This window comes from Notothenia rossii (genome assembly GCF_949606895.1).
Source record: "Notothenia rossii genome assembly, chromosome: 6".
NCBI classification, from domain to species: domain Eukaryota; kingdom Metazoa; phylum Chordata; class Actinopteri; order Perciformes; family Nototheniidae; genus Notothenia; species Notothenia rossii.
In genome coordinates this window covers 79,089,184-79,115,682 of record NC_136909.1, presented here as the reverse complement: position 1 = coordinate 79,115,682, position 26,499 = coordinate 79,089,184, and the positions used below count along the sequence as shown (strand labels likewise).

Sequence of the window (26,499 nt, the reverse complement as noted above, 5' to 3'; positions counted from 1 at the left end):
TCCATTCACCGCGGCGCGATAATAAATGATGTGCCGCATGTCATGCTGCTTAGGGAAGCACGTGCGCTGTGTGACGTTTAATGAAATCTGGTGGTGGGCTGATCCAGTATCACAGGACCCGACAGTAGAACAAGTAACGAATGGATTTAATTGTAAGTACCAATATATAATTGTCAAAATACTCCACTACAAGTAAAAGTTCTGCATATCAAATCTTACTTAAGTGAAAACACAAAGTACTATCAGCAAAATACACTTTAAAAGTAATCATTGTACAGAAAAGTACCTCAAAATTGTACTTAAGTACAGTACTTGAGTAAATGTACTTAGTAACTTCCCACCTCTGCTAATATTCTTTTAAATGTGCCTGTTGTTCTGACTAAAGTTACTTTGGATATTTAGTTGTACATTTGTGTTGCCCATTAGGATTTTAGTTTTTGGGTTATATTATGTTTGAATAATTTTAAGGGCTCATTTTTTTGTATTCTCCTAAAATGCATTAGGGCTGCATGATTTGGGGAAATAATCTAAGTGCGATTTTTCTGACAGATATTGCGATTCGATTTGCGGTATTTGTTTTTAAGCGACCCAACGGAAGTTTATTGTAAAATGGGGCCATATCTCCGGCTAGGAAGGTCGTATCAACGTGCTCCCGTCTCTAGCCAGAGCTACGAGTGAAAGAACTAAACTTACATTAAACTTCCGTTGGGTTGCTTTAAAGTCAAGCCTCAGTTTAAGATTCACCCTGTAATAGATGTAAAACATGTGATGGAGCATTACTAACCTGACTCAGATGGTTTGTTTCACCACACCATCTAGGAAAGCTCCATTGGAAGCCATTTGGAAAAGTATTTCAAAAATACTTGGATCAATCTGTCTATCACCTACTATCATGGGCCACTTCTGATTGGTTAACAATGACTGGTACATGTGGAGAAAAAAAAAAATCGCAGGCTTTGCGATTTGATAATCGCATAATTTCAAATCGCGATTTAGATTTAAAATCGATTAATCGTTAGATTTAAAATCGATTAATCGTTCAGCTCTAAAATGCATTGCACAATTCTTATTACCGTACCCTTTTATTGACGAGACATCTGTCAGACTGTGTTTCCCTGCTGTCCTGCATGTCACACATGTCTGTGCTATTTGTGAATCCATGACCCTGAGGCCAGAAGAAGAGTGCACCAGAATGGAGGCTTTGTTTTCTATTGAACAGCTGATGGGACAGCAGTATCAACCACCTCTGGTTGAGCATATGTGTTTTATAGGAGTGGGAGTGAAGTTATCCCATCTGTTTCCTGGAGTTGAATGGCAAAGCAAGAACCAAATGTCGTTAATCATTGACCATGCTGGCAGAATAAAGCACGTAGCACTTATTTTGTATAGTGGCTGGCCGCACCTCATGTGAAGTTAAGATTAAAGAAGAACTGACTCATCAAAGGAAACTGTTCCCCCTCTTACTCATTTTACCCATTCGCGCTAACTGTTGAGTAATCCTGATGAGGAGTGGATTCACTATTGCCACTTCATCATAAAACCACTTATCCAAACCACTTGAACTAACCAAAGAGACAGGCAGCTGCAGAGAGGCTTTGTTCCTGCTCTCTTTCTCGCTGAGTGGCGGGAAATCATTTCAGGCGTAAAGGGGCGGGTCTGTAAGAAGACAATGAGTTTGGGGACCTATTATTCTTCCTCTCTCTTTTGGCTTGGATGAGACTTCCCCCCCCAGGGTTTACCTTCATGTCGCTACAATTAGTGTTTCATGAAGGTCTCTTTTCCTGTCTCGGTGCCATTGCATCCTGCTTTTATTTGTATCATCCTAATCACACCCAGTTAAACAAAGCATCACCATCCCTGGGGTTCACTCCCCTGCATTGTGAAGCAAACAGAGAACAAACTGTACTTGTGTATTTCATTACATATGAGTGGATACAGTTTAAATTGAATAGAAATACAAGGACTGGAAAATAGTATTGTTTGGTGTAAAGCTGTACTCTGTTTTCCTTGACTGCGTCGATCTGTTCAAAGTGGATGCTTTTCATTCTTTTATTAAATGTAATTGTTAAAACTACTGCAGCTGGACATAACTGTTTCACTTCCACAAGGTTTTCCACAAAGAAAAAATAACTGTCTCAATTATTTGAAGTGAGAACTGAGAACATGTAGAGGTTTTAAAACAGTTAAAATGTCAATATTGTGGTGTTTCTTGGGGATGAACAATCTTGCAGAGACCTGATTGAAAACAGCAACCTGTGCAAAGATAAATATTGTGAATTGATTACCACCTGCGGTCCCATTGCTAAATAGTTGGATTTCTGACCCCCTATAGTCCCTGAAGTTTGTTCAGGTTAATTGAATTGTTATCTAGGCCTCCGTGTCAATCATTAGGCTCCCTGCAGTGTTACCTTGTTTCTGCTGGGTGTGACTTTATACCCAAAGCCTCTCTGTCTGCATGGAGAGGATGTGGTGTGGTATATGGGCACCATTATTTGCAACGTCTATGTAGGCAAGGCAAGTTTATTTATATAGCAGCTTTCAGCACACAGCAATTCAAAGTGCTTTGCAAAAGAAGAAATACAGCAGAAACACATTATAAAATGGCATTTAAATACAGGCATTAAAAAGCAAAGTAAATCTAAGCCTTCCTTCAGTTGTTTAATCTGTTGAGTTGTACTTATTTATTTCTATTATATTTCTAGTATTATATTTGTCAATAGGATTTACTTTGAAAACTGGTGTAAAGCCAATGGCTGACAAGAAAGACCTGGGTGGACACGCTGTGTGAAGGGACGAGTACTGACAGTGAGACCTTTTGGTTTCCAAGTGAACCAAAGTGTGGGCTTGTGATAGGAAGTTGTTAAATGTTTAGGCAGTGTTGTGTTTGCTGCCAGGGTGACTCTCTGCAAATGCCCTACTTACATTTGAAAAGAGGACCCGAGTCTGTGATTAGTGTAGTGACTGTGAACTCGTGCCTGCAGGTGTAGATGCAGCATTGCTGCTTTTAATTGAACATACACATTGAATTGAAATGCAGAGTAGACTAGATTATGGATTTTTTTTGCCAGTTTATTTGAAAATATGAAAGTACTGAAATAGTGAAAATGTGAACTATAAATCAATGAACACACCAAATGTTTCGACAGCACGAACAAATCCACTAATAAACACAAATAAAGCTGGATATTTGTACTTATTATTCCATTTAAAATATTCGAAAACAGACCTCTTCAAACTTGGTTTCTCACGCTTTTCTAAACGATGTAACATTTGAAAGAAGCTTACATCTCTTTAGGATTAGGAAACAGAGCAGTCCGTCTGTTGATGGAGTTTTTCCTGTAATAATTAATCTATTCTCTTCAGACAGTCTAAAGACAACATCAGTAAATCTGTCCTTGAAAGAAGAGCAGGAGGAAACGTGGTGTGAAATTGGAAATAAAGGCTGTAAAAGTCAATGTACCGTGTCGTAACTAATGTATTCTGGGATGTCCTCGAGCTGTTGAGCATGCTCCGGTTTATATGCGTGTGCTTCCGTGTGTGTTGGTCATTCGAGGAGCGGTGTGAAATTGGAAACTTGGCTGTCGGGTGCAGATGTGAACAGCATATCAATCACCAGTTTCACTAGCCGTGCAAATTTAGAAAAGGTTTCAGGTTTATTGTGATCCATGTCCTTAAACCCGTGTTGCCACGAAAGCCCACTATCCAGAGGCTGATTTATTGCTTCCCATGCAAGGGAATAATCATTATCCTTATTTGTTGTTTTTGTTTGCACTGCATCCTGCCTCTGTTAATTTAAGGAAGTCCGATTTTGAGAAACAAAGCCTGAGTGGAATGTAAACGCTGAAGTAGAAACAATGCACAATTTGTGATGAGTGCAAAGTACTGAGATTCTTCATTATCCAATTTGTCCTGTTTCCACATGCTGAAGGAACGGTCAAGAAAGTTCGAACACCAATGCCTTGCAGCTGATGTGAGAAATGACATTAAGTGTACCTTCTCTCAATTGAAGTTCATTTGATTCAGGTTGTATCATTTTGGCACTAATTAGTTTAACCAGGGGAGCTCATGTGATTTAGGAAAAACCCCCACATGTCATTGTTTCACGGGATAAGCAGAATTTTACTTGAATTTACTCACATTATCCCATGGTTTGATTTCATGGCTCTGTGTAACATCTGCTTGCACTATCTGATGTAATACTTGTGTTTTATATTATATAATAAGTCCAATAAACATTATTCCTGTGTGAAACAGGTATTAGATTGTTATAATGTAAATGTATGATTGACAGTGACACCAAACACAACGACTCTTAGCATTAGCTTGTCATGCCTGTTGCTAATTGTCAGCACTGATGAATTAAAAAGAAGTACCTCCCTAGTTCTGAATGTACTCGTTCATTCATCTTTAATCACTGAGAAACAGCCTGGAGGAAAGGGGTTGTTCTTCCTTTGCCTCATCATATGACCAGCATCAAACTCTTGTGTGTCAGCCTGGGAATAGAGGCGACTCTGTAAGAGAGGTATGCTGGCGAGACAAGAAAAAAGTCCCTTTCCATTAAGACTTTTCCCTGCTGTAAGATATAGGTCAGACTTCAGACAAATTCAGATCTATTTATGTTTATTTTCAGGTTATCTCTTCATTTGATAGGTCACTGATATAGGTACTGTTGTTCTGGGTAGAGCTGTAGATAGAAATGTGTTAATAAGACATCATCTTACCAACCACCATTATTTCTACCTGCCAGCTTTGAGCTCCACTGGGAACGGTTGGTTTGCAGGAAGTCCAACCCACTTATGATGCTTCTGAGGAGATCCAAGTTGTCTGCAAAACAATAATTGTTTAGAAGCTGCTCTTATAAGATTGTAATGGTAAATACTGGATTTTTCTTTCTTGTAAGCATTTGCATGAGTCCTGTACAGAGAGGCTACTTTCATTTTTTTTTTTACTTGTTAGACGCTTTTATCCAAAGCAACTAACAATTCTGTGGACAATCCCCACAGGAGCAATTGGGTTGAAGTGTCTCAGGGACACAACGACATGCTGACTGCAGTGGGGTTTGAACCTGTGACCCCCTGATCCCAACACCAAGGCTCTATCCACTGCACCACACGCCTCTGGAATTAGGTCAAAACTGTAATGAATTATTAACAATGACAAGCCAACTTGATAACACAAATATGCCAACTTTGTTTTTGAACAACTTGGAGCGTAGTTCAGCGCTTTATTATAACACACCATTTGGGTTTAATAATCGGAACCGTCTTGTCACAAGAAGCCTCAAACCGGAAATATAAATCATCAAATTACGTGACCAGGTTTTCAAGTTACTCCCTTAAACCTTTGGGACCAGGGCTAGCCTATTTGGAAAGATTCGTCCCATATACTTACCCTCTAAATTAGAGGAGGAAAACATAAATTAGTGTCACCCAGTTAAATGTTTTTTCCATTGGAGTACTGATTGTTGGAGTTCGATGTCCGTAAGAGGCCGGCTAGTTAAGGTGTCCGACTGATGCCAAACTGGAGTTTTGTACCACTCTACAGACTGCAAAGTGCCTGTGTGAGTGTGAGTGTGTGTGGGTGGGTGGGTGGGTGGGTGGGTGGGTGGGGGACATTTCAACACCATGCATCTCATGCCAGCTGGCTCCATCAGAGGACATGTTGGGTTAAGAGAGGAGTGACTACGGGAATCTGGGACATGGTTAAGCCAGTGTGTTTTCTGATAGTAGTGCCATTGGTTGTGATAAAGTTTGGACACAGAAACAGAAAATACCAAATGTTCCATGTTTTACTCAAATGGCCATTTAAACAAGCCAACGACAAAAATACAGACGTGTGAAGTTAGTCGTTATCTTATTGGTGTTTACCATTAGAAGCAAGTATTGATGGGTTATTATCGCGTTACCTTATCATATCTTTATTGCCTATCAACCAAAATATTTGCCATTAATCAGGGATTGGGCAAATATCAGCTGCTATATTGGTCATGGCGATTATCAGTCAGCTTCTAGTCTTTATTTATTGTGCATGCCTGGTCTCGTGGTAAAGTTCCTGTTGTGCTTTGTTTGCATATATGGACTTGTTTAATAGTCTCATGTCTGTTGGGCTTTGTCCCATCTCACATGCCATGAAGACCTTCCCCGTAGACAGTTGTTTTTGTCCGGCTTGCACTTAGCTGGATCAGTATAGTTTAGATGCATGATGACAGTGTGTGTGTGGCCCTCTTCATTTAGAGTACTGTTTGTCCTTACTCAGACCAAAAACTAATGTCATCCAGATGAATCATTGGCCTCTTTTTCTGTATCCAAAATATCCATCGCTTCATAATCAAACAAAACATTCTCTTACACAATTGTATCTGTTTTATTTGTTTTATGTCCTATATATGCATGTTGCACTGTTAGAGGAGCCTGCTGTGACTTAAGTTGTTCATTGCCATAGGACAATAAAGCCTTGAATCTTGAATGAAATGTGAGAGGATGTTCCGAACACAGGATTGGGCAAATGCAGTTATATTGCCATTCGATACTAAAAGAACTAAGGAGGATACATTCAGGAGTCTCACAGCCTAAGGCAAGAAGCAGCTTCATAGCGTGGAGGTACGACAGCTGATCCTTCTGTATCTCTTGCCAGACAGCAGAAGGGCGAACAGGTTTTTTTAATATCCTGTGGTTTCTTTGCAGGCACCTCCTCTGCCCTGTATCACTGAGGATCGGTAGGGAAGTAACCAGTGATGCTCTGGGCATTTCTGAACACTCGCTGCAGAGCTCTCCCGTCCTGGGTCGTTTCTGAATCTATTTTGAAATCAAGCGTTACTTACCAACATGCACTGTGTCTATGATTAAGGGCTTTGAAACGGATTAATGCATAAAACATATACAAAGATGATTTGGGAATCATGAAGTGGGAAACTTGCATTGTTTACTTGGAGCATTACCGCCACCCTTGGACAAGTGGAATAGGGAGAAATCATTGGAAGTTTCACCTCACCTGTGCGCGTCGGGGGAAAAAGATTGACCTAATTTACTATAAAAGTCAATGTATGTATATAAAGTTGGCCTTGTGTTGTTTAGCTTGATTTCATGCCAAATTGCTCTGTGTTCTTTTAGAAAAGTCTTGTAGAAAATAAATTCTGTTTGGAGAAGTTGTCACACAGCTATTTCCGCACATGTCTTCCCTCAGGATCACAGGGGAAGACGCTAGAGAAGGGAGAGATGGTGGCGGATTAGGAAAGGGTGGAGATGAGAGTAGGGCTGCGGTGTAATCTTCAATGGACATATAGGTTATTACATTTCACAAAAAACATCAATATCACGATCTAGCATGTATTCTGGTATATCAATTATTCAATAGACTATATGAAACAACAACATTGTTAAACCATCTTTGGTATATTTCGGTGTGAATTAAATACTACCGCATATTTTTACTTTTAATTCGAATTTTTTTGTGCAAAATTAACAGTTTGAGGTGAAATTGTAGATAACCAAACATATTTGAAATCATATATACACTTGCAAACAAATACAGAGCAATCGGATGTATTGATTTGGTTTCAAATTGGACCTTTTCGCATTATTTGCAACAATTTGTATAATAGGAGGTAGTAGGACACCAAAATGCCAGTTGCACATTCAAGCCAGGTTAGCAACAGATGGAAAAATATTGATAATAGAAGTGCAGGAGGAGAACAGCGGATGAAATGAGGTGAGAAATTAGTAATCGATAGGAAAAAATGGGGCAAAATGAAGGAGAACATTGGTGTTGTATACGGGGAATCAGAAGTGTGGAAGAGATGGGAATGTAAAGGCTAGAGACATGTCAGTCTTTTCTGAGGACTTTAAACTCAACTTGTTTACTTGATAGAAATCTAGGAGTTGACATCATAACGTCAAAAATACTCAACGCATGCCAAGAATGTAAAAGTGTTTCGGAAGGATCAAGGAGAAAAGGGAGTTTGAGGTGAAGGGAAGAAGGAGGGATGGACACTGAGATGCGAATAGGGGCAAGTCCAACGAGCTGAAGACAGCCGGGTGTCAACCTACAAAACCTCTGCATGGTATAAGTGAAGCCTGCACAGCTTGCTCAGACTTTGCTTTAGTTGTGCATCTGACCAGAGGAGTCTCTGTCTTCCTAATTGAAGTAAGTGGTTTTCTTTTAAGGTTAGAAATAGTCATGTGTTGGCATTTATTCTGTACTGTGTGGCACATTTATGAGGAATGTAAAGCACGTGTTGTTTCCCACTCATGTGAAGTTGTCTTGTGAGTTTCACAACTGTTATGTAACTCTCCCAAGAAGTGGAGAAATGTCTTCTTCTGACTTTTCATCTCAGACGCTAACACAGAAATGGGAAGTTGAGCTGGGTCTCAAATGCCAAGTTTTCTACCACTGCTGCTGGCGTGCTTCCTCTACATTCGGAGCTCATTTCAAACAGAATCTTACAATTTGAACTATGTTGGTTTATTGGTTTATTTTCTATTCAAATGACCTTTCGCAGCCCATTAATAATTGTTCCGTTGGCCCTCACATTGCAAATATCTTAATATAGAAAGGAGAGACATATGGCTGCCGATGATAAAAATGTTGCTGTTGCTTCTCTCACATTGGAAACATGCATTTGTTATCTGTGCATTTCAGACCTGGTGCCACCCTGATCAAACCCTGAGTGAGCACTTGACTCTGTCTGCTTAACAAGAAACATGACGGCCCTCAACGCACCTCGGGACAAGTAAGAGAATCTGTTCAAAGAAAAGAAAACTCTCTGTTTATGTCCATCCTGCACTTATTACGGTCAATACACTATTTTTAAGTTCCTGTTTAACTTACAGTATGTGCAGAATTAGATCTGGATGAAAGCCACTTGTTCTAAATTGTTTGTTGATATAAAGTTGAAAGACTTAATTCATGTGAACATCCTTTTGTCTCTTTCCCAGATACAATGCAGTATGGATCATTTTCTTCATCCTGGGCCTGGGAACCCTCTTACCGTGGAATTTCTTCATGACGGCAACTATGGTAAGTTAAACAACCCTTAGGACCCATTTTAATCCTTGGATATGAAAATATTTGCTGCTTAATGCGGTTAATTCTCATAACAACACACAGATGGACGTGAGAGGGGAAGCCCTGTTGGTGGCCGTGTGGTTTATCCATTCGTTAATTAAGAGGTTAAAGTCCACTTAGAAGAAGGTCATCTAACTTTGAGGAAACAAAGATTGTTTGTTTACATTTCCCTCCAAAACCCACCTGGTTCCACTCAGTGCGGCTGACCTGAGTCCAGCCAGGTGGATTTGCACAGCAGGGGTACAGACTCTCTAATTCCCCGCCATTCTTTCTCAGCTTTAAGGGGTTAACTTCTTAAGATGAGGAATTTCTACTTCATTGTCCCGGGGGAGTTCATTTGCACCCACCCTCAGGGGGCTTTTCACGTAGCTTAGTGCTTGTTTGTTGGAATGCCACGTGGATGAAAAAAATATGTGCTTTAAGATATGGACCGGACATATGGTTATAAATAACTATGTTGCCAATATCTATAAGTGCAAACGCTTGATTTTATTACTATTTAAGAAAGGTTACAGCCGAACAAACTATTGCGGCAGTAATCTTAAACAAAGTGCCGCGAGGGACTAAACAAGAGAAAAAACACTGGACGCGCAAGAACTCAGTCTTTCCAAAAGTATGCGTTTGACCTTTTCCAAAGCAAAAATGCAATATTCCATATCCATATGCGTATATCCTTGTATGCGTGCTTGCGTGCGGTCAACAAAAATGGTCCTACTCTAGCTCACTCCCCCATCTATTACAAAGTGCGCAGGTAAAAGCAACCGGATATAACTACAAATGTCACCACACAAATCCAAAGACACGCCCACCACCTATAGTGACTCAAAAAACATGTATCGTAACAAACACAGAAATGGCTTCATATGTGGCTCCTACACAAACCACTTTTTCTTTCTTATGTACTCAGCTAATGTGAGCTATATTACATTATAATGTATAGGATTATATATGATACCATTATTATATTATAAAGGTTTCTCAGTATTGCTGTTTTGGGGAACTATAATTGTAAGATGGCTTAATTTCCTAAAATGTTCCAGAAAATAAATATATTCTACTTCCTTCTCTGCCACTGACATACTTGTGACTCCATCCTCATTCAATCATCCCTCACTGTTGCTGCTGAGTTTCAGGAGCTCATCACCATTGTGACACATGTGCTTCCCTCCATCCTTTCCTTCAGTACTTCACCAGCAGGCTGAAGGACATGCCCTATGACCCCCCCTCCACTCAGACCAATGGGACGTTGGCAGATGGAGACACTCGCAGCGTTCTGGAGTCAAAGTTTAACAACGTGATGACGCTCTGTGCCATGGTGCCTCTGCTCATCTTCACCTGCCTCAACTCCTTCCTGCACCAGAGGTACAATCATCATCGTTTATAAAAGACTTTTCAAGCTTCCACCCTGCTCTGCACTGACACACTCATACAGAAAACGACTCTACACTCCAATGATTTATGTAAGTTGCAGCCTTGTGTCTAGCATTCTCACTTCCCCCCCCATAGGAAGCAACAAGTTGAACCCAAGAGAGAAACATGAGATTCGGTAACACAACATTCAAATTCTGCTCCTTGGCTCACCCTCTCTTTCTGCCTACCTCACCGCTATAAGTAACATGATCCTGTTGTGGGGGTCTTTGTATGCCATGTTTACTTTAATTAGAGTGGGATCGAGGGAGATCTGGGGTGGACCCCGACAACGGCTGATTCTCCCCGGGTAAAAACACACCCAGGAATGCTATTTATGTTCTCTACGTTCCCTCCATCACCTGCTTGACCTCACTACCTCCTTATTACATATTATATAGATTTAGTGGACCCTTGTTGTCTCCTTTCTCCCTCTAGATGTGTTCCTTTCCCTTCTTTTGATAAACAAAGGCCTGTTCAACTCGATGCACTCTATTTGACACTCTCTTCAACCTCATGAAAGTAACTTAACTCACTTAGAAGAATCATGACCTTCTTCCCATCGTAACAAGAAACATTTTCTCAATTTGTCTCCATATGTTCCTCATCTTTCTCACACCACATTCAAAAATATATCCTGTGTTCTCCCGCTTTGTTCCAAACACTGTTCTATTATGTGATGAATACGTGGGGTTGCACATGTATTTACTTTTATTATACGATGTTTTTGAATGAATGGCAGTTATTTGTTTTATTTACTCCTACACAGAGATGGCAAAAGTACACGCATCCTTTACTCAAGTAGAAGTACAGATACTTGTGTTTACAAATACTCTGGTAAAAATAGAAGTACTGACTAAACTTCTTTACTCAAGTAAAAGTAAAGAGAGTTTTGAAATGTACTTCAGTAAAAAGTACCCATAACTAGCAGCTGTTTTAAAGAGTACCTGACCTCCCTTTATATTAATAGAACAATAATGTCATTGTTAGCTAATGAATGTTTCCATGCTGACCAACGGCAACATGACAACGTTTTCATTGGTCCCTCTTCTTTAGAGAAGACCAGGAAGTGATGGATACACGGATCGTGTTCAAATCAATAGGCACGCAATGACTCTAAATAATAATGATCACGCCACCAAACACACATTCAAACTAAAGGAACCAGCCTGTTTGGAAAAAGTGAGAAGTAGAAAGTTCAGGTATTTGTGTTCAACAGGTAAGAAGTCAAAGTAAAAAGCCGTCGTGGAGTAAAGTACTGATACCAGAAAAATATACTTAAGTACAGAAACGAAGTATTTGTACTCCACTACTTCCCACCTCTGCTCCCACAGTGTCCACAATGGATATGAATAATGTTGCTGAGTGGTTGAAGTATTGTAGAAACAAACATTAAGTCAATTTCATTCTCTCTGTGTTTCCGCTCTCAGGATTCCTCAGAAGCTTCGTATCCTTGGCAGCCTGGTGGTCATCCTGGTGGTCTTCCTGTTGACCGCGGTGTTGGTGAAGATCGACGTGGGTCCTCTCCCCTTCTTCACCATCACTATGATCAAAATCATCTGCATCAACTGTGAGTTTCCAAATACAGAAGTGAATAATCATCATTCAAAACAGTCTGCGAGGAAAGTCTCTCTTCCTTGTTTAAAAGACCAATTGAACTGATATCAAAACAAAAGGAAACAACCTTATAACCCTCATTAAGGCAGATGTTATTGCAGCACTGGCTACAATTGTTTATGTATATCCCGTTTCCACATTGAAGTCATGCAAATAATTATTTCCATGTGTCCTTGGTCTTTAATCAACATCATCTGCATCCACTGTGTGCGGAAAATTGCTTTCATACTTTATGGTTACACACTCACACACACAAACACACATCTTCCCTCATACCACACTGAGCTTCAGAACACATTCTGTAATCGCACTGGGTTTGTTTATTTGCAATGACTCAGTAAGCAGCGGGGATAAGCTCACCCCCCTCCTCATACCCGTTGGGCCGGTCCTGACCCTCAGGTCCTCACGAGGAACAGCCCATCATGTTTTATTTAGAGGGGGGGGGGGCATCGTGACCTCGGCGCTTTGATATCGACGTCGGCACATTCCTCTCAGCGGACACATGTTACAAGATATCTGCAGCTAATTCAACTCCACAGTCGAAACGGTTAAATCCATCAGTGTGATTCGAGTTTATATGAAAAATTCTCATTGTTTACTTCTTAGTTAGAAAATAGTTACATAACAGTAATGTTAAACAATTATTTTGCTCCATGGTTTAGAAACGGGGTCTGTGGTTTATATTTGATGGGCCTCTTTTTATTGCTGTGTGTCAGTGTGTTGTTTCTGTGTCACAGCGACTCTTTAAAATATGCTAATTCTTAAACATCCTGTCTTGTTCCCAGCGTTCGGGGCGATTCTCCAGAGCAGTCTGTTTGGGCTGGCAGGGATTCTACCCGCCTCCTACACGACGCCCATCATGAGCGGGCAGGGGCTTGCCGGTACCTTCGCCGCTTTCTCCATGATCTGCGCTCTGGCATGTATGTCTCTCACAGCTCTTCTTCTATCATTTAAACCTGATGCACAAGAGGGGGACAACATGACAATGCAATTCCTGAAGAAACTGCGGTGTGAATGCTGAAAAGCTGACGCTGAACTCACACAATTTGGATGAATTATTGTTAATGTTTCTTGAAAGTTAGGAATGCCAGGAGTAATAGCCATCATTTTGATGTTCGAATTTAATGATGAGGAATGTGGGAGAAAGATTCTCAGCATTCACACCAAATAACAACTTACAACACAACACGCCTACCATTGCTATACATAGGCTTTTTAGGAGGTTTAGCACTGGTGTTAGAAGTGGAAATGTGTCAAGCACAAACTGCACGACCCCTGTCTACTACAGTTACATTTGTAGAAATATGTCTTTCCAACTCTTGCACAATTTGTAACTCTTATAAACACATTTTAATGACAGAAAGTTCACTTTTGGTAAGAGGTCAGCCAGATGTTCAATCTCTGGACAGAATTATAAAAACAGACTAAGTTGCTCTAAGAGTTTTGGCTCACGGGATTGTTGCTCACAGATTTGGCTTCCTCCGTGCTCTGACTCCCGACCCATGCATGCAGTTATCAGTTCGATAACATCTGGCTTGTTTTCCAAAGAAATACAAGTTATTTGCTTGGATTTCCAAACACAGCATGCTTCATCAAATTAGATAAATCTCTCCTTCTCAACCCATGAGACGTGCTAATGATAAATGATGGAGCGTGAGGGTGAATTTTGTTGTTGTGTGTGTTCATACCTATTCTTATAATGCAATGAGAACACTTTATCGATTTAATCAGTAACTTTAAACAGCCGTATGTTGCCATTATTTATTGAAAACATATATGCATAGACACCACCCAAATACTTATTCACAAAGTTCAAATACATGCTACAGTTTGATTACCTGATAAACGTCTCTAAAGTAAACACTTAGTTTTATTTATTGTTGGGACTTGAGATGGTTTAATTTCAACCCGAATGGAAAGTTGAGGCCGTTGTTTGTAGTAATGATTACTAGATATTCATTGAGCTCTTGAAGCCCATGATGGTGCCTGAGTTTCTGTTGGTTCAGTTTCAATTACACTACAGTTTAGAGCTGTTGTTTAATTTCTTAGTTAAACTCTTTATAAAACCAAGGAGTGATTTATAAAGAGAAATGGTGAACATTTACCTTCGATAATGAAAATAACTTACCTGGGCATTTTCCTAAAGCTATAGAAAACCGTTAAGTTGAATCATCAGTAATGACAGTCTTTAAAAACCCTAATGACTCTGTGCTTCTTGTCTCTGTGTGCAGCGGGATCCGCCCTGCAGGACAGCGCCGTCGGTTACTTCATCACAGCCTGCGCGGTTATTCTCCTCGCCATCCTGGCCTACATCGTTCTGCCCAGGATGGTGAGTCTCCTCTAAATCAAACTTTGTTGTTAAAATCTTTCTAGTATCTGTTTATGGCAAGGTACTTTGTTCAATGCACTTCGATCTGTCTATCATTAACTTTTTTGTAAACATGCGATAAGAGCTGAATGCTTTTATATAGGTGTTATATTAGGGTTAGTCTTCTTTTGTTGGTATCAGTCCAAACCCTTCTCTTTGTGAGGTGATGGATTTACACATCTGTCAGAGAAAATGTACCACATCTCATCTTAGCTCTACTGGCTCAGCTCATTATGTTGTTGTTTTTTGACAGGAGTTTTTCCAGTTCTTCATGGAGAGTAATGGATCCAGACCCGCTACTGATGAGGAGAACAAGATGGACTTACTCAAAAAAGGTACTGACACTTATGGCTGCAACCATTTTCATTTAAAGGGGACCCATCATGCAAAATGCACTTTTGTACGTCTTGTATACATGAACATGTGTCCCCGGTGTTCCAGGGAACTCACCAAGTGTCAGAAAACACAACCCTCTCTATTTTCCTCCATACCCAAATCTCTAAAAAAGGGGCTGCAACGGATCTGATACAGACCGATCCAGATTTGAACACTTCTATGACGTCACAGATTTGATCGCTACGGCTATTGGGCCAACTCCACCAATCAGGAGGAGACAGCCACGGACATTGCCGTTAGAAAGCGCTGGAGACGCTGTAGTACATATGCCAGGCCTGTAGATGGTGCTGTTCTCACGGAATCAGCCCATGCAAAGACAGTGTTAAATTGAGCGAAATGAAGAATGGCTAAAATGCATGATCTGTTTGGTATTTTGAAAAATAAAAAGTATAAATAAGCCTTATATAGGTATGGTCCTACACTATATTATTCAAATATAGCATGATAGGTCCACTTTAAATTAATGTTTTCTGCTAGCGGATAATAACACAGGCAATATGATTAATCATTGGTTTATGGTGATTGTTCATCCCAGTTTCTCCATGTCTTAAGATGCCTTGTTTTCTCAGGCCAAATCGCAAACCGAAAGATAACGGTAGATGTTTTTAAGTTTTGTTGTAGTAATCTGTTTTTGTTATGTTTCAATATACTCAGACTTGTACCTTTTTGACTTTTTGTCAAAGAATCACACGTTGTAACACAGTTACTGTCGTATGGGTGATTCAACCATGAGAGTTTAATGTTAATCAGGACCTAAAAAGTGTGCATATCAGTGTTTCCCAAACATTGATTTATTTGTGGTGGGCCGCCACAATTAAATATCGTCCGCCACAATTATTTTTTTTGTAGTCTAATGGATAGTGAGGTGGGCTGATGATCGGAAGGTTGCGACTTCAAATCCTGCCTGGAACACCACCACTAGTGTGCCCTTGAGTAAGGCACTTAGCCCTCAGTTACTCCAGGGAGAATGTCCCTGTAATTGGTCATTGTATACGCTTTGGAATAAGGCGTCTGCCTGAATTTTAAATGATATTTTTGGGAGAATAAACCCCACAGATCCTCAACTCTCGTCTGTTTCACTCATTAACAACGCAACACAGAGCAACAAGATCGTTGTCTACAGCAGCCATGAACTCGCATGTATTATCTTATTTGAGGGGGGGGGGTGGATGCGTGGACCACCCAAATAGGTTAAGGGGCCTTTGGCTTTTCCCTTTTGGGGGGGGGGGGGTGGGTGCTGCGGTGCCCCCACAAATAGAATCAAATTCTGTGGGAAACACTGCATATACTGAGGCTGAGTCCTTGCAGCAGTGCAAAACTAATAAAAACAGGAAAAGCGATCATGACTTTTACTCCCCGGGAGAGAAACCCACAGAACCCACAGAACCAACGCGTCAGACATGCCGTTTGGATTGTTTCTGGTCTCTGTGTCGCCTTAGCCTCTCCCTCACACCCACAGTATGCTCTGTTTACTACACCACTGACCATGGGAGCCAAAACCTCTGAATTTGATTGTTTGTTTGTTTGTTTCTCAGATAGTACAGAAGAGAAGCGGCCGGTGGTGAGTCTGACGGAGGAAGAGGCCAAACCCACCGTGTCTGTGGTAAACATCTTCAAACAGGTGAAAGGACTTTCTATTGTAACAAAAACTAACAAAAGTAAATGGATGCCAGTCTTCTATTAAAAAACGTCTTGATTGACCAACTTGTGCTGCCATTCAGCATCCCATAACAGCTTGGACATAACCCGCTTCGTACTGAATCAGTTGATTCATATAATATCACACAACACGTCTGTCTCAGTGGAAAAGAAAAAGACAATCAAATATAATTCCATAACATTTGTTGCTGTTCTTTCAGATCTGGGTGATGGCTCTGTCCGTGTGCTTCATCTTCACCGTCACCATTGGAACATTCCCAGCTGTCACAGTGGAGGTCAAGACGACGGTGGCAAATGGAGGAGCCTGGGGTGAGTCTCCATCTCTAACATCGGTACAAAGCTGCAGGAGCTACTGAGCCACTCACGCTGATAATCTGACATTTATCTGCATAACGTTATCAGCCAACATTTCCTTACAAGAAAATCTGAAGATATGTAACTCCTCACCTCAGATAGTAAGGGTGTGTTTATGGGGCAATAATGTCTTATCTTTTCTGAGGATATTGTGAGAGAATTGGAGGTAACTCTACATTAGTATGGACTGACCTGGATCTTTTTCTGCTCATTTGTCTCCCCTAAATTAGACTTTTACTGTCATTGCAGATCCATCTAGTTTAAATTGTAATTGTAGTAGACAGGACAAAGAGTTCATTAATATGAGAGCAGCCTTTAGGAACTCTGGAATCACTTTAGTATATTCTTTAGTTAGCAATGTAGCCCTCAAACAGTTTCAGCTTTGAGCATAGTAAGCTTTTGTCTGCTTGGATTCACATGCCCCGGAGTGGAAGCAGAACAAAGTTTAAAAGTATTTTGAGATGTTTCTACGGCTGCTTTCTGTGCTGTGACTTCTGGGAAGCAATGCTGACTGACCCCATTAGGTTTTTTAACTCCAGCTTTTAATCCCACTGAGGTTTTTGTCTCAAGCAAATACATCTGCAGGCTTGTTGTTGACAACAGCTGGTTTGTTTTTGTCCCTTTTCAGAAACTTACTTCATCCCCGTGTCGTGTTTCCTCCTTTTCAACCTGATGGACTGGGCCGGCAGGAGTCTGACGGCCGTCTGTATGTGGGTCAGTAACAACTCCACAATCACTGACTGTAACCTTCTCTGGAGCTTTGGACTTCCTCCTTGGAATCTATCAGTTCTCAAGCTCGGACGTAACTAATTCGTGTAAATTTAGGGGATATATTCAGGCAGAACATTGATATAGAAACTTGTCCCAAATTAGCTTAGTCTCAGTCTCACAAGGTCTTAAAGTTACCTTATCTATGCTGCTACTTACAACTGTAAAAATACCACCAGAAAACTACCCCTTTGTAGATATACAGGTAGTAAGCATAGACTCTGCCTCCTCACCAAGTCCGGCCAACAAATCCATTGATATACAGCACTCACACACATTTGCTTTAGAGTCCTTTTTGAATGACCGTATCAAAATATTTAGTGTGATGTGCTGATGTCTAGCGGGAGAGTGGTGCTCTGGACAACAGACACTTTAGTAGAAGCCTTTGGCTGCATTTAATGTTTACTCACAAATAAATCACTGAGTTCGAGACTGTAAAAACATCAGTCACTAGGAAATGAAGGAGAATAGTTTTGTTGTGCTGAGATCAGAGGTTTATTTTGGGGAAAAGTGCTTAAAAGGAAGTGGTTTTAGGATCTGACTAGAGAGACTGGTCTTTTTGAAGGTTTTCCCCCTGTTACTTGAACAGCTGAATGAACGCTGGCAGCTTTAGATAAGAAGCCTGACACACTGGGCATTGTTTCTGTTATCATACATTTGTATTGTGATACTGCCTTTTATAAATGATTATAGGTTTTTACCACAGCTCTCTCCGTCACTACTTGGTAACCAATGTCTTGTTTGGCCTCAATTTAAATGTGTTGTCTAAACATCAAATTCTAAATTGACAAGTCAAATTTCCTGCGGTCCTGAGGGAGTAACCAGAATTGAATAAACCAATTCTGTACAGTGAGTTACTCCATCTGACCTGCACAGGAATTACTCCATCTGACCTGCACAGGAATGCAGCTTGTCATGAGTGCATTCAGATAACTGCAGTCAGCTGCTCCGAGACCATGTGAGTGCATTTACTATCATTACACTGACCAGGATCCCGTTGGTGCTTAGTGGCTCCAAGGTTGCAGTGGGAAAGACAGAAGACAGCTTCTTCCTTCGTTGTTTTCTAACCATATTTCCTTGACCTCAAAAGAAAATGTCACAAGGACAATTTATAAGGACTTGGGGAAAGACACCCACAGTGGGGTCTTGGGAGCACACCTGGTAGAGTGGGCGCTTCATGTATGGCTGGGAATAAATTCAGCCGTGACCCTGTGCTGCATCATGCATCTCTTCCCCTCTCTCCTTCCAGTGTTACTGACTATCCTCAGCTGTCCTATCACATAGAGGCAAAAGCAAAACGCCCTGAAAATGATCTTAACTACTTCATACCTTTTCTGTCCTTAAAGCACCCTGAGTAATCTGTCTGTGCAGACATTAGGATTGGGCGATAAGTATAATCTTTGTTCCTCTTGCTCTAACTCTCAATTACTCTTAAAGGGATGAGAATTTAGTACTGTTGGTAAAATACAATTCTGAAAAAATGTCCAAAAACAAACTGCAATTTGAGCCCGTTTTTGCTTTTCGAATCACCCTACACCAGTGTTTCTCAAACTTTGTCATACCAAGGACCACTTAACCAATAAAAAAACACTCGCGGACCACCTAACTCAACAAATGGCCTGCTTACCACTCCAATAGTTTATAACAAATGACAGCCTAATAATGACAGCTTAACCTTCTCTATATCACCTCGTTCACACATTGAATCAACAATACAAATACAACTACAGATTATATAAGCATTTAGTTCAAATGCCATTTAAAATGCTCTCAGGTTTTACACCTCTTTTGAAATGTAGACTACATTTATTACGGAATTTATGTCCGAGCCAACCGACTCTCAGATCGTTGGCTACTGAGAGAAATGCAAAATACACCGGGTGTAGTACGACACAAACCTCCACTGTGGATTTTCAAAACAAAATACAGTAAAACTATGGTCGCATACCCAAGTTTAACTCTCTGAGGTCTAAGCCATTTTTTCACATGTTAGGCTCGCATGGGCTTTTTGTTGTTGTAAAAATGCTATTAAAACATGAACCTTGCTGACTGTCGGCCTGGCCTGCATGGTCTGTCTACAAAACAAAAATAAAAAAACGTTTTGCAGCCCCAACAACAGCCTCTTCATGTAATGCTTCATTGGATGCACATATTAGATAATAATCTCTATCTGACTCCTAACACATCTAAATCTACTTCCAGCCTGGATAAATGTTCATAAAAGATATCCATTGTTTGTTTTATACGCTTCTTGAAATCTAAAAAAAACCACATTGTTTTTCTAGAACAGATTACAAATGGCCTGAAAATGGTACAAACAAGCGGCAACATGTGTGGCGAAGGTGTTGCGCTGGGCTATATCATGCAATCGAAAGTGAAACTTAAGCTTGCCCCATTGCGGAGATATTCCCGCGAGAGTGCGGAAGACTTAAATTAATTAATTTATGTGACATTTTACTCATATAGTCACGGACCACTAGGGGGTGCTCGCGGACCACACTTTGAGAAACACTGCCCTACACTAACACATATACTCTACATCAGTGTCTGCAGGACATAGAAACACCCTAAATGATGTCTCAGTCGTCTGTCCCCGTGGCTGATGTTAGTGTTTCTCTCTCTGCAGCCGGGGAAAGACAGCATGTGGCTCCCCGTCCTGGTGGGTCTGAGGATCGTCTTCATCCCTCTCTTCATGCTGTGTAACGTCCAGCCTCGTAACTTCCTCCCCGTGCTGTTCGCCCACGACGCCTGGTACATCTTCTTCATGATCTTCTTCGCCTTCTCCAACGGATACCTGGCCAGCCTCTGCATGTGCTTCGGACCCAAGTAAGAACTACTCTGTGTCAAAACTCCTACATTGAGACGGGATTATATTAGTCCTGGCAGATTCTTTCTTCTGATTGTACGATAAGATTGCGTCCAGTAAATCAGTGAAAGTCTTCTAACTCTTTATATATTTATATTTCCCATGATGTTGAACGATCCCTTGTCTCTAACGGTGAACCTCTCGTCCCTAATGGATCTGTCCCCCCTTTGTCTCCGTGCAGGAAGGTCCCACAGCATGAGGCGGAGACGGCGGGGGCCATCATGGCCTTCTTCCTGTCCCTGGGCTTGGCGCTGGGCGCTGGTGTCTCCTTTGCTTTCAGGGCCTTGGTCTAAGAGCTCCAGAAGACCCCTCATTAGACATAGATTAGACGACCCCCCCGCCCTCAAACACTGCCTGTCTTCACCCGCCAACAGCCTCTGACTGAGAGGAGATGGCAGACGTGAAGACTAGAGGCCCTCGGTCTTCTCAGATGTACAGTAGAGACTCATCCAATATAAGCTGAACCTGTCACTGAATATACGTCTTCCAACTCAGCAGCACAGCGCGAAAACTCAATGCCATTTATCAAACAGGTTGTTCCTCTGAGATGAATTTAAGTTCAGAGGGCAACTTGACAAAAACCAAAAGTGTAGTAGATCAGTTGTAGCGGACTCGTCATGTAGATGTTTTTTAGTTTTCCAAGACAAGACAAATCCCAGGCAGGTGATAAAGACTGTACATGAAGCGCCTAGAGCCTGATTCATAAAAATGTGTTATGATCAGTCACGTACTTTAGAAATCACATGAACTTATGATGGTGTGCAAAAAAAGTCCCAACATTTTTATAAATGAGGCTCTTAGATTCTGGTGTTCGGATAGTCTGCTTAAACCAGTACATTTTACCCTCAGTTTGTAAACTGTGATCCTTAACGCTACTTTTTTTTAAAAATGACTTCACTCTGTACTGTTGCAGCTTTTTAACTTTGATCAAACCAAATACATGAAGACACGGGGAAATTATGAACTTTGAAGGGAGGTTAGACCCATCAAACGGCTCATTAACGTGCCGTGTGCAAACCGCTGCTTTCAGTGTCACCTTAGTCCGTAAACTTCCTATTTAAGAATAAGCACATTCTCGATGAATGTAATCACAGAATAAATCCTGAAGACGAGGTTTTAATCCACAATCTGAGCCACTAACTGCTGAGTACTCATTGTCTTAGAGAGTGCTGACTGTCTGTTTGTAGATTTAGATGAAGACGCACCAGCGTGGGTCAATTTGGTTTATCTCAAAACACACGTTTCTGTCTAGATTTTCAGCCCACAGGATGACATTCATACTGCTACTGTGTCTTCCTGTTAAACGACATTTGCCACAATGTATTTTAGAATGGAGCAAAAAGAGAAATATGCAGCCGTCAAAGATGTGAAATGTGCCATTTGTGAGTGAGATAAGGAGGATTTTTTTTAATGTCATTAGTTGGCTTTCTTTCCATGTAAGATACGTTTTGTATCAGTAGTAGTTTTTAGTATTCTGTTCAAACTTTACCACTCGGCTCTTTGAGTAAGTTTTGTTCTCATGAATTGGGAGGTGCCTATCAGTGTTATATATTTGTGGCCTTTTTGATGGTTTTCTTTCTTTTTTTAAGTCTGCTTTAGTTGTACACGATATTATTCATGCAGTAATACCAGCTGTATACATGCTAACTGCCTGTTTGTTTAAAAGCACAACGTTGGTCTGTTCTTCCGTACTGTGTGTTGTAGTTTGTATGGGAGTCATGGATCAGAAAATGTTGATCATATTTGCAGTTTAAAAAAGTTCTGTGATAAAATAAAACTGTATTTTTAAGAATCTGGCTCCTCCTGTTGGTCATTTATGGAAATGCACTGCTCAACATTCAGCCAATCATTAGATTAAAGGTGATCTGGTTGTTGCTAATATTCATGAAACAACTGGACTCAAACGTATCTAGACTTAATTGACTTGAATCTGCAGTGTACATTTACGGCGCTCCTCTGCATGTGACTGAGTAATGAAGTTAACTTTCCAGAGAGACGTCTTGGTGTTAGTCACCGAAAGATTTCAAATCTCAGTGACTTTTGGCACAACGGCACTGATAAAGCAACTCTTGACCCTGTTCAGATATAACTGCTCTAAAATGTAAGAATTTTACATTTTGAAATGGATACATAAGAAGTGGCAAACTTTAAGATGTTAGTTTTTCTTAATTGCTTAAACATTTGAAATTAAGTTAAGTTTCCACTTGCATTAAGACGGGCCGTTTCTCAATCTCGAGGAAACTGGCTTCCTAGCCAATATTTCAAGGATGCTACGTCATCGAGTGCTGCCGAAGGACTGTGACATTCTCCAGCATACTTGGAATTCCACCGAGGCCGCGTCCTTGGTTTGGGGGTAATTTCGAGGCTGCACATGGGTAGACTTCGCGTCCTTCAAATCCCCACAATGCTTTGCGCACGGACCAATTTCCCCAAATCTGTGGCGGAAAATGTAAGGCGGGGCCTCTCATATGACGCACACCTGCACACTTGTTAGCCTGTTCCACTCTTCGTTTTCCGAATCCCAGGAAGGATTCTTGCCTAGCTTCTGAAGCAAGTGACTCGGAAGATATGTGCTACCAAGCAAGCATCCTCGCGATTGAGAAACGGCCACTTTCTTCCTAATTATACCCTATAACAGGGATGGGCAAATGGCGGCCCGCGGGCCGCATGGGGCCCCGACCTCCTCTTTTTGCGGCCCTCAGATTATTTTATAAACAACGTAATTAATATATATATTTTGTTTTTTTGTTTTTGTTTTTACTTGTAGTACTGATACCGTCCACTAGACTCCTAGTTACGTCGCGAGCTGCGTACATGACTTAAAATACCGCGAAATAATCTGTGACGCATTTGTGTGTATTGTGTTTGTTTCCCGGGTAAACCCTCACAAGAAACACCAGCTGTTGTTATACCTGCTGTGACGTTAAGTTGCCTCCTGTAATTATGCCTTTACAAGCTTAAAAGTTGTTTTTATCATCTGAATTTGGCGAAACAAGTTTAATATTCTTAAAACCAAGACTTTGTTTATTTGAAATCAGATGAAAACAAACTGTCACGGACCCTGCCGTGTTATCTATGATTACTACGCTTTTCATTCGTAATTTCAGCGGGAGGGAGGGGGAGTGGCGCTGAGGAACAGCAGAGTGCGGGCTGACAGGTGTCTGTTGCAGAGACAGGCTACACGTGTCTTAGGTTCAAGTTCATGACTTCATGTGTATGTCATCGTAATGGTTAATCTCAATATACAGACATTTTCCGTGCTTTCCAATTGTTGAAAATCGTTTTATTCCACTGTTTGATAACCTATTCAATACAAATATGCCACTTGTAAAAATGAAATAACATTTCTGTGAACTGATATTTTTAGTGAGCTTATTAGAGGATGTTCCCATTTTTTGGGGATATTCCCTTCGATTGTAAAATGTCAATGAAGATGTCAGACTTAGTATATTTGTTCATAATTACATACAATACATGGCATCTTTGTGTGTGTGTGTGTGTGTTCCAAGTGAATCTGCAGCCCCCTGGTGGCCAGTACATCAATGATGTGGCCCCCACCACCATCAAAGTTGCCCATCCCTGCCATATAAACACCAGAAATGAAGTATAGTGCTGGTATCAAGAGTAAAAACATCTTAATTACCCAAGGACTATGTACATACCTTCAACCCCTTACAGACACAGAGGATGCTTAGTGTTCAGATGACATGTGTTTAGAACTTGATATAAAACAAAAGTCTTAAAACTTGTGTTCTTGAGTGACGTTGAAGAAAAAAATATGTTCTGTCATTTTGTTCACATGACATCATTTCCTAAAAAGAAAAGACGCAAAGGACCCAATTGATGATTTATTCTTAAGGTAAACATTTTATTCAAAAATAAATTACCGGAGACATCTTTAAAAGGCAGACAGACATTGTCTCCGAGCCACTCGCCACAATCAAAACATTTTCCTATCAGAATCCAAATATTCACACCGCTCTCACGAAAAGGAGATAAACTATGTAAACCCAACTACAGCAGCAACTTATCCATCTTAAACCACAGACTGGTGTTAGGTTGATCAAGGAAAAAACAGCCATTCTGATTCAACTGATTAACTATAAAATGTATACAAAGTTTATTTAAATATTTAATCCAACATATACATGCCCGATTTGTACTATGTGATCACAGAAAGAGAGAGACTGTACAGAAATGTGGATGGAATCAACGAAAAGCGCTGAGAAAGAAGTCAGAAATAAAGATGGGTCCAGGTCTATTTTTATCAGTATTGGAGAAGTCGAAATATTCATCCGACTCCAGAAGGCGAGACAAAGGCAGTGGATACAATCTTAACTCGTCGGTTACAGGAATAGTTCACAATGTTTGCAGTATAAACTCATCACTTTGTTCCTGAGTAACATGAGAAGATTGATACTAGTCTTGTGTCTGTCAGGTAAATGTGAAACTGCAGCTAGTTAGCTTAGCATTAAGGTGAAACGGCTAGCATGCTCAAAAGAAAGAAGTAAAACATGGTCAACCAACACATCTAAAAGCTTACTTAACACATTTAAAATGGTAAATTCAACTGACAGGACATATATTGTGGATTGTCGAGCTTTGGATGTGCTGGTACAGGCCAATTTATTTAATTTCGAAAGTTTCACCCTGTTAAGCTAACAGCATTAGCTTTCGGCTGCAGTTTTATTTTCAATCCAACATATAAGCAGCTTCAATAATTACACCTAACTGTGACAGGGAAGCAAATAATTATATTATCCAAAATGGCAAACTATTCCTTTATGAAATGTGAAATAGGAGTTTGAGCTAAATAAAAATATATTTATTTAACTCCCTGGAAGTAAAAGAAAGGCTTCCAAGTGTATTCAAAGTCCTTAAAATGCAACGAGAAACATTTAGAGCTAGTGCAGCTTTCATGAAATGGTTCAACATGTCGGTACTTCCTGGCAGCCTAAAAGCTCTTAGCTAGTTTAACGCTACGACAGAGTAGCTCCTAACACCATGCAGAGTCAAACACTGGCGGTCCGCTGCGGGACACTAAAGGCCAGATAAAACACGTCAGTCCTACAATTAAAAACACGTCAAAATCAGCTGAGAGGCTCGCAGCTTCCTACAGTTCTCTTCAGGATTACAATCAGAAAATAGAGAAAGAGAGACAGAAGCAACCGGAAGTACTTATAAGTCAAATTAAGTAATAAAGAGCTTTGTTTCATTTGTGCACTCTTCTGAGGACAGACATGACTGTTCATGCCTCTCTAGATTGTACATAACATGACCTTCCACTTATGCAGAATCAATCAAATCTGTTTCCTGATTTTACTGAATCAAATAATAAAATGCACACGTCAGTCAGCTCATTATTAGTCGCTAAGTTACTTGTGCTTGTAGGATGCGTTAATAAACAGACTGGAGCAAATTGAGCTCTCGCCTATAAGACAACAAAAATGATTAAATGCACAAAAACGTTTCATTTTGCATCCGTTTGTTGATTACAGCTGCCCACGGCGTTGTCAGTTTTCCCTGAATTACAGCTCAATTCTGAAGCGAGTGTACTACTCTACCAGCAAAAATGTGCGCGTGTGTCAGCCTACAATACAAGACGCATCTTTTACAGCATGGCACACCGGAGGAGATGCCTTCAGGTCCTGATTTGGCGAGAGGATTCTCTGCTCGGTCCTCTTAATATTAAAGGTGCAGCGTCTGCTCTGAGGCACTGGGGGGCGATGTAGAGCAGACAGAGAGCATCAGGTCCAGCAAATAGAGACGGTGGCAGCGATGAGATGATGGAGGACTTTTTGGGGAAGGGGCTAAAAGAGAGTCAGCTTTGGTGTTGAACTAGTTCCACAGTTCTAGGTTTGATCACATTGAGCGAGTGGGTTGTGCACATGGCGGGGGAGATGAGGAGGAGGAGGAGGAGGAGGAGGAGGAAGAGCGTCAGTGAGTCTTTAACTTTGTGTGCTGCGAGCCCGATTCTGTGAAGCTAGCTTTGATAGAGTTA

General features: G+C 40.7%; 2 protein-coding genes across 4 annotated transcripts in view; one reads left to right on the top strand and one right to left on the bottom strand.

Moving 5' to 3' along the window:
• Positions 1-22,290, top strand: part of LOC307043085 (equilibrative nucleoside transporter 1-like) — a 39,077-nt gene extending 16,787 nt beyond the window's left edge. For 2 of the 3 annotated variants that reach the window (XM_079687318.1, XM_079687317.1), the window contains exons 2-13: positions 8,638-8,728; positions 8,934-9,015; positions 10,247-10,425; positions 11,901-12,040; positions 12,873-13,007; positions 14,319-14,416; positions 14,709-14,790; positions 16,387-16,472; positions 16,711-16,819; positions 17,493-17,578; positions 20,259-20,458; positions 20,680-22,290. In XM_079687318.1, the coding sequence (XP_079543444.1) occupies positions 8,700-8,728; positions 8,934-9,015; positions 10,247-10,425; positions 11,901-12,040; positions 12,873-13,007; positions 14,319-14,416; positions 14,709-14,790; positions 16,387-16,472; positions 16,711-16,819; positions 17,493-17,578; positions 20,259-20,458; positions 20,680-20,791 (1,338 nt within the window). In that variant the 5' untranslated portion in view covers positions 8,638-8,699 and the 3' untranslated portion in view covers positions 20,792-22,290. Of the gene's footprint in view, positions 1-8,077; positions 8,143-8,637; positions 8,729-8,933; positions 9,016-10,246; positions 10,426-11,900; positions 12,041-12,872; positions 13,008-14,318; positions 14,417-14,708; positions 14,791-16,386; positions 16,473-16,710; positions 16,820-17,492; positions 17,579-20,258; positions 20,459-20,679 lie in introns of those variants that run through there. The other variant, XM_079687319.1, reaches the window with a different exon arrangement.
• A 2,043-nt stretch (positions 22,291-24,333) lies between these two features.
• LOC307044655 (atlastin-2-like) overlaps positions 24,334-26,499 on the bottom strand; it is a 17,689-nt gene continuing 15,523 nt past the window's right edge. The window contains 1 exon segment of the mRNA XM_079689966.1: positions 24,334-26,497. Within this exon segment, the coding sequence (XP_079546092.1) occupies positions 26,436-26,497 (62 nt within the window). The 3' untranslated portion in view covers positions 24,334-26,435.